Source organism: Bombus impatiens, unplaced genomic scaffold (genome assembly GCF_000188095.3).
Source record: "Bombus impatiens unplaced genomic scaffold, BIMP_2.2 scf_0640, whole genome shotgun sequence".
Classification (NCBI taxonomy): domain Eukaryota; kingdom Metazoa; phylum Arthropoda; class Insecta; order Hymenoptera; family Apidae; genus Bombus; species Bombus impatiens.
This window is the reverse complement of record NT_177059.1, coordinates 2,974-14,445: the sequence shown is the minus strand read 5'-3', so window position 1 is coordinate 14,445 and position 11,472 is coordinate 2,974. Positions and strand designations below refer to the sequence as shown.

At 36.3% G+C, this 11,472-nt stretch overlaps 2 protein-coding genes and 2 pseudogenes across 2 annotated transcripts; 3 read left to right on the top strand and 1 right to left on the bottom strand.

The window, feature by feature from the left end:
- Positions 1–1,184: 1,184 nt before the first annotated feature.
- LOC112213390 lies at positions 1,185–1,726 on the bottom strand (annotated as a pseudogene).
- A 1,873-nt stretch (positions 1,727–3,599) lies between these two features.
- On the top strand, positions 3,600–4,561 carry LOC105681186. The gene is made up of 2 exons (XM_012389214.3): positions 3,600–4,241; positions 4,451–4,561. The coding sequence occupies exons 1-2, from the start codon at positions 3,993–3,995 to the stop codon at positions 4,511–4,513; spliced, it is 312 nt and encodes a 103-aa protein (XP_012244637.1). The 5' UTR covers positions 3,600–3,992; the 3' UTR covers positions 4,514–4,561.
- A 67-nt stretch (positions 4,562–4,628) lies between these two features.
- LOC105681179 lies at positions 4,629–6,825 on the top strand (annotated as a pseudogene).
- Positions 6,826–6,875: 50 nt separating this feature from the next.
- LOC100740594 (cuticle protein 19.8) lies at positions 6,876–10,466 on the top strand. The gene is made up of 4 exons (XM_003491919.4): positions 6,876–8,143; positions 8,460–8,655; positions 8,965–9,236; positions 9,376–10,466. The coding sequence occupies exons 1-4, from the start codon at positions 8,042–8,044 to the stop codon at positions 9,574–9,576; spliced, it is 771 nt and encodes a 256-aa protein (XP_003491967.1). The 5' UTR covers positions 6,876–8,041; the 3' UTR covers positions 9,577–10,466.
- Positions 10,467–11,472: the final 1,006 nt, after the last annotated feature.

Genomic DNA, 11,472 nt, shown 5'->3' with positions numbered 1-11,472 from the left:
AGATATGATTATCAAGTTTTAATCAAATTTTATTTATATAAACGAATGTGGTGTACATGCGTGTATCTACTATTGCATGTGACCATAACCTTTTTCATCGTTATATAATTGTTTAGTTCATCTATATGTTGTGCAACATGCGATAAGCCTTGATAAATAAGATAAACCTCCGCGATAATTGTATGTTGCGTACCCAGAATGACATGTACATGGCAGATGCGCGCGCGCGCGCGCGCTCATACGCACCATGCACAGTGCACAGTACTGCACAGTCAACAGCATACATCCGTTGCCTGCATACCTAGAGCTTTATTTTTATGCAATTACACATAAACGAAAATTTGCAGTTACGCAATCGAGCACTGTAATAGAGTTACGGGTTAGCCATAGAATGACGACACGTAGAAATTGTAAGTAATGAAAGAAACGATGGTCATAAATTTCGGTCAGACTGATCGAAGATCGAGTCTGCTTAGATATAACGGTAATGAGGCAACGCGGCTACATATAAGATTTTCAATGTCAAAGAACAATTGCAACCATAGTAGAAAATTGTAATTGTTACAAATGTTACAGAAAATAATAGTTTATAACGAACGGTTAATGATCGAGAAATGCTAATCAACGGCGTAATTCCAAGTAAGTATGTAGTCGTCGATGCCGGAAACTCACTGACTGGTCAGTACTCATTGAACGCTAATAGCAATCGCAAGTTTCCCTTCCCTGTAAATAACCGGAAATTTCACAAAAGTATATTGTGTGCCAACTATCGTTGTTAGCAATTTAATTAACCTGAAAATGGTTGAAATCAATATTCACAATCAGACATACGTAGAATCGAATCGACACTGGATGAGTTAGAAACGTAATAGGAACAGACGAATTAATAATGTATAAAGTAGTTTTTCAACAACTTGACGATTATTTGATTTAATTATACTTGTAACACAGAGATGTCGAAAAATAATGCATACAAAACGACGAGCTACGCAATGTAAAACAATGTTTTTTTTTAGAACGATTAACGATCGATTTGGTAGGTTATCTAAAAGATTCGATTTGTAAATGTATTCTTATAGGTAGAAGATATCTTATAGATAGCAGATGCTCCCGGATATAGCGACGGCTCAAATAAAATTCTTTTCGATAAAAAAAGGCAAAATATAAAATAAACAAAAGTTACGTTATCTATAGTTTGCAGGATGCACGTATTGCTCGTCATGACTTCAAATTTCAGTATCATCCACTTGAACGGCTGTTAATGCTTGACATTCGTTTTCAAACGTGAATCGTTGTTCAGTATGCAGAAAGTACTCTAGAAGATCTACAACTATCTGATGACGTGGTCTATTGAAAAAGTCACCTATATTTTCATGAACATTCATCGGGCATCGTGAGTGCAATACGTATCTACATATGTATGGAAAATAACTTGCAATGTTGAGACGAAGCTGTTGCGTTTTCTAATATGTATATATATTTTCATGGTTTTGCGTAAAAGTGACAAAATTGGAAAGAAATTAGTTTACCTAAGTAAAATCGAAACTAATCCTTTGATTTCTGGATGTGTTCTCAAATAAATTTCATTTTTCTTTCTCTCGATACATTTTCTTGAATTTAAATTGCATTTTTGACGTCTGTTAAGAGCTCCAATATCATAATTTAGCGTACCATGAGCCGGATCTTTTGGATGGAAGGCATGAATATTTCTCGGCAACCGATCCATAAAACGTACTTATCACTAAATAGAAGACAATATTTATTCTTAGGCTGCTCCGCTACAGCAGGGTGCAAGAAAATGTTTTAATTTTGAAAAGAGAAATTCGACGATTAACAACATGTCCCTTATTATGCATTCAATTAGTTGCTAAGCAACGAATCAAACAAACCTTTCGTCTACATAGAATTATACGATTTCTATTGCCTGTATTGTAAGTTTGAAAGAGGATACCAATGTAGCGAGACGGATCACTGATGTGACGGACATAACGAAAAGGGAGGATCATGTGTTATGATCAAACTATTAAAAGTTAATCAAGCAAAATACAGAGGTAAGCATTTTGTTATATATGATATCTATATGTACAATCAGTACATATATATGGTTGCGTTGGAGTATATGTATTATGCATGCCAATTAAAAGGTACAAATATTGGGTTGGTAAATAAGTGATTGCGGATTTTGTCAATACCACCTATTGACAAAATCCGCAATCATTTAGTTGCCAACCCAATACAATGAAACTTTTGTCGGAGCCCTGAAACGTAGACGTGTACCTATCACGTGTTATCGCTACAAGTTGAAACCATTTCAGCCACTACTTCCGGTGAAATTCTTTACAGAAATTGTTCTTTGTTTCTTCACCGGTTTCAATATCGTGTACATATATTATATATAGTAAGTGCGATGTAGCTAATAGCGGTCATGTCCATGCATGGTGCAGGAAGAGGTTTTCCTTTGTTGGGGAATTTCAGTGAGCGAGAAATGATTACGTAACGATTCTGCATATGTTATATTAATTTATCTTCGATCGATCGCTTTTCTAATTTTATTATTACGTTACGTCTATTGTCGAATTATACAGGGTGGTTGATAACTGGTGGTGAGTCTGCGCGAAAAAAGAAGTCGAAAATATAGAATAAAAATTTTTCGTTTGAGACTTTGTTTTCGAGAAAATCGACTTTGAATTTTCGCTCGGTACGCCTGTACTTTATCACGTCTCGTCATAACGGATCTCACTGTAGATCGTTGTCTCGATGGAAAAATTAAAAAAAAAAAGAAAAAAATAAAAAAAATGTTATTCTATATTTTCGACTTCTTTTTTCGCGTAGAATCAACCCCTTTCCGCTTGTACCACCAGTTACCAACCACCCTGTATAATCGGTATATTATCGATTACATCCGGATTTAACGTTGATCGCGTACTTCGCTTGTTCGTTGTTATTCGTAAATTCTCATCGATTTCGATGCATTCGAGTCAGTTGTTCGTTGAAAACATATCCCGTTAAACAACCTTTTGCCATCTGTTGGATTCCTTACAACGATTACGAAGATATTGATTCGAAGAAGACGAAAGCTATTATACGTATTATACCATATTAGAAACGATCCACTTAATTGTAAACATATCCACGTAAAGCTTACGTTACATCAACCTGCCAAATTTTCTTGATTCATACATACGTAGGTAGATGGAGAGATTAACCAATGGATGAATAGATAGACGAGTAAATAAATTGTAATAGAATTGGTAATAAAATCGGACTAAAGCGTCTGCTAAATAAGAACTTTTCCATTTTCGAAGAGGCATCTCTCGACGTAAACGATTTAGATCAAATTACGATTTTTAAGTTATGACTTACGTTTGAAAGTTATTTAAATGTATCGAACAACTTTATTTAAATGTATCGAACAACTTTTGAGTAAATAAATTGTAATAGAATTGGTAATAAAATCGGACTAAAGCGTCTGCTAAATAAGAACTTTTCCATTTTCGAAGAGGCATCTCTCGACGTAAACGATTTAGATCAAATTACGATTTTTAAGTTATGACTTACGTTTGAAAGTTATTTAAATGTATCGAACAACTTTTGTGTGTGTGTGTGTGTGTGTGTGACTTAAAAGCAACAAGACTTATAAGCAACGCACAAAACGCTAAAATAACGAACTCTCCATTTTCTGGGAAACAAATAATTGTCGTGATACACTGGTGAGAGGGAAAGACGAATAGCTAAGCCAGAAGATCGGGAAACGATAAGCGGGGATAGACGATCTAGATAGAGTGAGGAAACTCGACTAACATATAACGACTGATGGAGAATTACCATGAAAAGTGGAAAGGAAAGAAAATGAGAAAAAAGATCTCGGTCACTAGTGCGCGTTTGCCTAGCATAGAGACATTCGAAATTGTGCCATAAACTCGGTAGAAATAATCACTATCTCGTAGATACACATATACATCGAATTAGATTTGAAATTTGATCAACTACACATGTTTACGTCAGGGGTCGCGATAACGTTGCTTTATATCGCTTGTGTATTGGTGCACTGTACTCATCAAAATAATAATGCGGTATCGAACGGAGCGTTTATACGAAAATGTCGCTTCGATAACGTCGATGGCATCAACGATCATCAAAGTCGTTGTAATTTCAAAAATACGTTGACGATAACTCTACACGATATGCTTGGTAACGGTAACGTATCTGGCACGCGACCTGTCGTATGGCCTGTATCGGAAGTAAGTATCATGCGATAAACAATACACGCATTTTCATTCTTATGTTTTGTAACAATTCGTGGAGTGCGTGCAAACTATTATGGCACTTTCACCTTTGTTTCATTTAAAAAACACGAGCATATAACATTTTGAGAGAATTGGGACAGTTGGGAATGTTGGAATGTGCTATTGCGCTCAGACTGAGATTAAACTTGACATAATAATTTCAGGCGAATCTACTCAGTTCATTTCAATGTTTTCCATTGACACGCACACGCGTAAATATTCAATGAATATTAATTTACTTATCCGGTTTACTCATCCGGAATCCGTTTCCTACTAAGTCGCTTCTCCTACATACGCTACTATGTTTTTCCCCTCTTTGTAATTTCATTTGGTTTGACATACATGTACAGTGTACATATGTATGTAGGAAAATTAGATTATTGCAAGGTCGATCATTCGAGCAATTTCGACAAGTATCGAGTGAAAGGAAGTTGACGGCGTCATGTAATACTTTTCAGATACGTTTAGAACAGAGGATAGATCGGAAAAGGAAATAGCAAATAAGCGAGGACATGAAAACCTTAACGCGCGACTGAATATGAAATGCTTTTGTTTTAAAGTTTGCGTTTCTAATGATCAAATTGTTCGAGTTTGGAAGGAATTGCAACAACAAGAGCAAGAACAAGAACAAGAGCGACGATATCAACATCTCTTTTATTAAGACTGGAAACCGTGTGAAAACAGTAAAGTGACTGAACAGTGTGATAGCGTGTTCACTTCCCTAAATTTTTCGCGTGCTAACATAGTAATATTTGCAAGTATTATTTACATTATCTCTTATTTGATAGCACTTGTTTATTACGCTGTTCCAGCCATCGATGCACGAGCTTATCACAAAGCCGTGTTATGTTATAACATGACGTAAATTATCTTGAATAGAATTTTGATCGCCATTGGCACGTGCGTGCTGTCTCGTGTTTCCATACATTCTAATGTTTATATCATTCTGGGTTTGGTACCGATGTTTCTTACTATGTCCTTAGCCTTTTATTACGCGACTTCGTTTAACATTACCGACTAGAGCGAATCAGCAACGAGAAAGAAAGAAATTTTTAACGTACGCCAGTTGAACCTGAGGAAATTCGTTACTACCAACAATTTTAGCTTGTGTCGCAGAACTGACTCCGTTATTTCCAAAATCATCTCTTATCGGATGGAAAAGATGGTACGAACTTGACTGTAATTTTTTATATTGCTACATTTCTCGCCATAACTTGTCTCGCGAATGCCGTTTTTTTTGCTACATATCGTACAGAATGATCTTAATACAAATATCAACAGCACTCGCGGACAACAACACGTACAGAATTAATACGATACGATTAAAAGACGATACTTTCTTCTTCTTAGGCTGTATCCTTTGATGGACACACCCTGGGTGACCAACATTCTTACTGTTGCTGCATTTACCGACTTATGGCAATTGAAATTCTCACGAATGATTCAACCGATTCTCATGTTGTTAGTCATTTTACCGCCGCGGACGATATCGTAGGTTTTCCTGTACTCTAAGGCGAATCGAACATTTTCTAACAAACGATCGAAATCGTTGTCCTTTCTCTCTGCCGTCCCTTTCTTCGATAGCAGTACACTAATAAATTATAATTACGAGGCAATAATTGTTATTAAATGAAATTATAATTCAAGCATATAAAGCAATGTATAACGTACAACGTCTCATGTTTTACATAATATCCCATTTTCTTCTCTTTCTTTCTTTTTCATTCCTTTCCCTAATCTATATTTTAATATCGGTCTTTAGTTTACCGCGTTGATGTTTTTTCTAAAGCTCCCTTTTGCCGTTTGCCTGCTCTCCGCATAACGATCAAAGATTCGTAAGAACATTTTGCGAAAGAAGAATGCATAGCAGGTGATTCGGGTATATTTTCATGTGCCAGAAGACGCAAATGATGAAACCTGCACAAACATTAGTATTCGTTGTAGACACAATTACTAATTGCATGTGATCCAATTATAAATTGTGTAGCAAACAATATACTTTTATATAATTGGAAAACTCATGAAACCGTTACGATTAAACGTTATTAAACCGTAGGGTTCATCATTATGATTTCTGAAATTGTGGATTGGCTTTTTCTTTTTTTTGATAGTGTATAACGAAGTATTTTCCGAAGTATTTTGCCTTCCGAAGTATTTTCAACAAGTATACACAAATTTTATAGAATAGCTTGCTCTATACTTTATTTGTAATTTCGTGCGAGACTTTAGTTTTAATTCAAACCATTGTTCGAAGCCATCGAATCGATGATGTCGCATGTGATATGAACATAGTAAGAGAATCAGAGGGTCCTCAGAATGTGGCTGAATGTAAGTAAAACGAAGTAGCTGATGCTCTTCTATACCCACATCTACCAGAGAAAATCCCTACTTCTGATTGACCAAAAAACAGTTTATCGCTCTTGAACCACTCTGTTGGTAACCGAAGGAACGCGTTACCACAAACGAGGATCTATATCTCGTCGGTGGCGTTATTTGCACTCGTTCAAATGCACGTATAACACACGACTAAGTGTGTGTGTGTGTGTGTGTGTGTGTGTGTGTGTGTGTTGTGTGTGTGCGCGCGCGCGCGTGCGCGCACAGACCTATGCAACGTGTATCGAACTATTATTGGTCGTACTTGTATATCGTACTTATACATATTATAGATGAATAAATATATACGTAGCAGATTAGATCGAGATAGATGCTATACAGTTACGCAAATTGAGAGCTCGATGTCACACAGCTCCTTGAAGCACTCCTAGAGTTACGTGACCCATATGAACGAAACGCGTGAGCAGTATACTGTCTACGCGATCCATCTCTTCTGCGATCACCGCTTACCACGACTCCAAGATTTCGTAGCTCAATGTCGCAACGATATCAATTATTAGCTCACATTAGTATCAACTAACCAGTGTGATCTTGTGCTTACAAAGTATGCCGAATGTATTGTATTTCTTCTTCGGTAATCTAGTTATCCAGTCATCTTACCATAATTAGGATAATATAATCTGATATTTTATTAGAAACTATAATTCTCACCGAGTCTTCTAATCGATGCTCAACGGCTCGATTAATATCAAATATCGTAATTTTTTGATCAAATTCAAATTACATCATAAGTTACCATCTACACGCCGTTGACGTAGGTATAGATACATATTATAGGTACAAAAATTGATTTTTTTAAATAGGAAGAAACGAATAACGATATCGAATATGATAATTCCTATTTTTATCAAATTCGTTACGTCATAAGATCATAAGATAAGATCCACGTACAACTGATCCATGGATATTTGCGAAATTTACTCTTTTAACATAAGATAGACTGCACAATATATACATACGTAATAACAATTACGGTTAATGCATAACAATGGTTCGAGAAAACTTTCAGGCTTTCAATAGCCATACTTGCACTATGTAAGCACTTGTTTCTACACATATCGAAATAAAAATTAATTTTAAATAAAATGTCGCATAAGTGATTCAATCGTGCTTCCTTGCGAGCGTAGAAGCATTTTGTAGAACATGTTTTAATATAGAAAAATAAATTGAAACAGACAGAGTGAACGAGTTGATCGTAAACGTTTAATTAGACGTTTAATTAGATTGAAAAGTTCATAGGAAACAGCAACTTTACTCTCAGCTATGACAAAGACAACTTGATCTATTACATTCACTGAAGAGTAAGTTCGACGCAGTGGGGTAAAGTGCCTGCGAAGAAAAGTTGAGGGCGGGGTCTACCGATGGCAAAGAGTATAAAATCCTCGCTAGCGAAAAGCTACGGTATCCAGTTATTACAGAGGTCTCAGAACGTCGTTGACTTTTTCATCATCATGGATTGTAAGGTAATCGTTTTTTTGTTTCTTTTTAAATCAATCTAACATGTACACTGCGATATATGTAGATAAAAAGTTGGCATTTTAGTCTTGTTTCTCATTCAGATTTCAGTTTATCTCTTGGAGATGTGCGCGCGTTTACGACAAACAAAGACTATATATTATTGTTCGTTATAGAACCATCGCGTGAACGCTTTCATAATGAAAAATGTTACATCGGTATCGCGATACACGAATCGCCTCTGGTGAAAAAGATCTTAGACCTCATACAGATTTGTATATACATGCAAGAACATTGTTTGATCAATTTGTTTTTCATATACAGATCATTGGATATTTGGCTACGGTCCTAACTGTCGTCCATGCGGGAATAATCGGGCCGAGCGCAGGAATAATTGCTCCCACTGGGGCCACAGTGGCAGCAGCACTTCCACAAGCTGCGGCTGCTGTCGTCAGAACCGAAAATTTTGATCCAAATCCGCAATATAGCTTCAGTTACAGCGTAGCCGATGGTCTTACGGGTATTTATTTGCCTTATCGTGAAAGCTGATTCGAAGTCAGCCGTTAGATACCATGTCAAGTATATAAAATATCGAAAAAGATAAACAACGAAAAGGAAATAGGATACAATAATCTTGAAAATTTGACTTTCTTCTTCGTTCGTGAATTAAATTAGCTCAATAGAGAATAAGAGATTTTGTAAAAGAGATCGCGATACTATATCATTGTAGACATAAATGAGAAAATCAAGGTATAGGGATACGCTAGTATCTCGTGAATAAATTGATAATAAATTAAATAATAAATTAAATTAATAAAATTTATAAAAGGTGACAACAAAGCGCAAGAGGAAACTCGTAATGGCGATGTGGTTCAAGGTAGTTATAGCTTAATAGAGCCAGATGGTTCGCGTCGAGTGGTCTCGTATGCTGCCGATCCTGTCAACGGTTTCAACGCTGTTGTTCAGAAAGATCCTAGCATCACGGTCAAGACAGCGGTCGCTGCAGCCCCAGCCGCGCGGCCTGTTGTCTCATCTCCCTTGCTGACACGACCAACATCGGTTATTACTGCAGCCGCGCCCGCTATAGCCGTTCGTCCACAGGTTCGTTCCGTGCAATCTCTCTTTTTCCTTTAACCTGAACCCTTGCCTACTTACGTTAAATTCAGTATACTCCCTACACTGCCCTATATTATACCGATTATACGATTCGTTAAGTTAAGATTATGCGTTTATTTTGCAGGCTACGCTGTTAGGTGCCCCCATATTGAGACAACCGTTGTTAGCAGGTCAGACGGTAGCTGCCACAAACGTACTCACCGCGAACGCGGGTTTATTAGGTCTTGGCGTAGGTCTTGGTCTAAGACCAGGAGGTTCTCTCTACGGTACACAGTCGCTTCTTGCGGGTGCTTATGGTACCGGAGGCATCGTTAAAGTTCATTAAATACCGCAACGGGATGCAACGCAACTCGGCTCGGCTCGATTCGATTCGACATGACATTTTATCTCCGTCTCCTCAGTTTTGCTTCACTTTGTTCGAATGCGAATTTTGAACATTTTTTTGCTTTGAAAACGTTGGATATCTAACCACGTGTACTTGAAAATGTTACTGATGGCATGCAGCGACCTTGATGCATTTCTATTTGTCATCTCCACTCATTATTATCCATCTTTTTTTTCTTTTTCCTTATTATCAATTACTGGTAAACACATCCCAAATTTATAATATTTACAAAATCCATATCTTGCTGTTTTACGTCGAAGAGAAAACCTTATTTAAGAGCATCGGTCTAATGATTTAGAATTTTCATTCCAACATCTCTATCACTATAACGATATAGAAATAGCTACTATACGGTTAATCTGCCATCCTGCATTTATGACGAACGGTCTTTTTCTTTTTTTTTCTTTTCTTTTCTTTTCTTTTCTTTTCTTTTCTTTCTTGGTTCCGTTCAAGATTTCGTAACCAAGTCATTAAATACTTGTAGTGATTTTTATGGAACACTTTGACTTGTTTAAAGAGCAAAGTCGAAAGGATAAAAATATTTATTTACATCCATTCTGTGACACGAACAGACAGATCGCGAGCCTCGTTGACGAAAGAAAGGAACTGAGCGGAATACGAGGCAAACCTTTGTACTTTTTACTATAACTATTAATCGTCCCACTTATAAATCTCCAAAGATGAAAAGTATATACTAGATAATTAGATTTCAAGATTTAGACATAATTAAAACGGCGTTTGCGTTTCTATCCTAAGTCCTTCCGTTTTAAAGACGTACCGTTACTGGATACAATATCGCATACAAAATAAATATATTATTTAGCAAACGAGCAGTATGATTTAAATTTATAATAACCTTGTGAAGCCTTGCGAGAGATTGCTTTTGGATTCATTTCAAGTGAGTTTGATAAGCAGTAGAAAAAGAAAAAAAAAACGGAAGAAAGCAAAATTTTTATTGCCCATTGGAATTGGCCAAAGATAAACGAAACTTGTATTGAAAAAATGAACAGAAGAACCAATTTACGATCGTCTCCTTCATCCCGGATTAATATTTTCATCTCAAGCGCGTAAAATTGTATATCGTACTGTCATATATACTTCAAAACTATAAATAAATATTTCTACAACTCGATAGCGGCTCTTTGGAAGTATTGCGAGCAAAATTTAAACATCGCAAAGCATCTCATACAGTACCACTATTTTCGACATATTGCATTGGCGCGAGAACTACAACGTTATTAGCGTCACATATAAATTAATGTAAGGAAATTACAGCAAAAGCAAGTTTTTTGTCAATATATCTACATACCACGTAATAGTAAAATAAGCAATAGTAATTAATAAATATTAATAAAAAAATAGTAATAGGTAATAGGAAGCAGGGAAGAAACGTCTTGTTTTTCATTATAGAAAAGGCTCTAAATTATTTCAATGAATCTACTTTGATGGATATAAATGAATCACCTTCTATTTTATTTTCTTTCTCTATAATTTTCTTCTTTATTCTAAAATCAGATAAGTGATTTTCTGTGAGAGTTTCGAATTCTTGTTTCAACTGATCGCAAGTCGTCGTTTTCTCTCATAAACGATACTCTAAGTGATCTTTATCTTTTCCTCAAAGTTTCATTCAAAGTAGAGTTGTTCAATTACAACATATTTTTCAATAATATCGTCGCTCGGCCTTAGTCTCTGAGATATTGGCGACAAGCTGCCGGTACCATTACAGTGTAGTTTTGCCTACAGTTATGCGTCTACGCCAGCGTATACGTCAGTATTCGTTACCTTATTCTATCTTTTGTCTACAAATGGAGGGGGGCGGGGGTCGGACGAGCTGAA

What these genes read in the sequence shown, in the direction of transcription:
- LOC100740594 (XM_003491919.4), top strand. Translation starts at nt 8,042, where the DNA reads ATGGCAAAGAGTATAAAATCCTCGCTAGCGAAAAGCTACGGTATCCAG. An exon ending in TCATCATCATGGATTGTAAG is followed by an intron (nt 8,144 to 8,459) that starts GTAATCGTTTTT and finishes TTTCATATACAG; the next exon opens with ATCATTGGATATTTGGCTAC. An exon ending in CGTAGCCGATGGTCTTACGG is followed by an intron (nt 8,656 to 8,964) that starts GTATTTATTTGC and finishes AATTTATAAAAG; the next exon opens with GTGACAACAAAGCGCAAGAG.
- LOC105681186 (XM_012389214.3), top strand. Translation starts at nt 3,993, where the DNA reads ATGTTTACGTCAGGGGTCGCGATAACGTTGCTTTATATCGCTTGTGTA. An exon ending in TCGTATGGCCTGTATCGGAA is followed by an intron (nt 4,242 to 4,450) that starts GTAAGTATCATG and finishes TAATAATTTCAG; the next exon opens with GCGAATCTACTCAGTTCATT.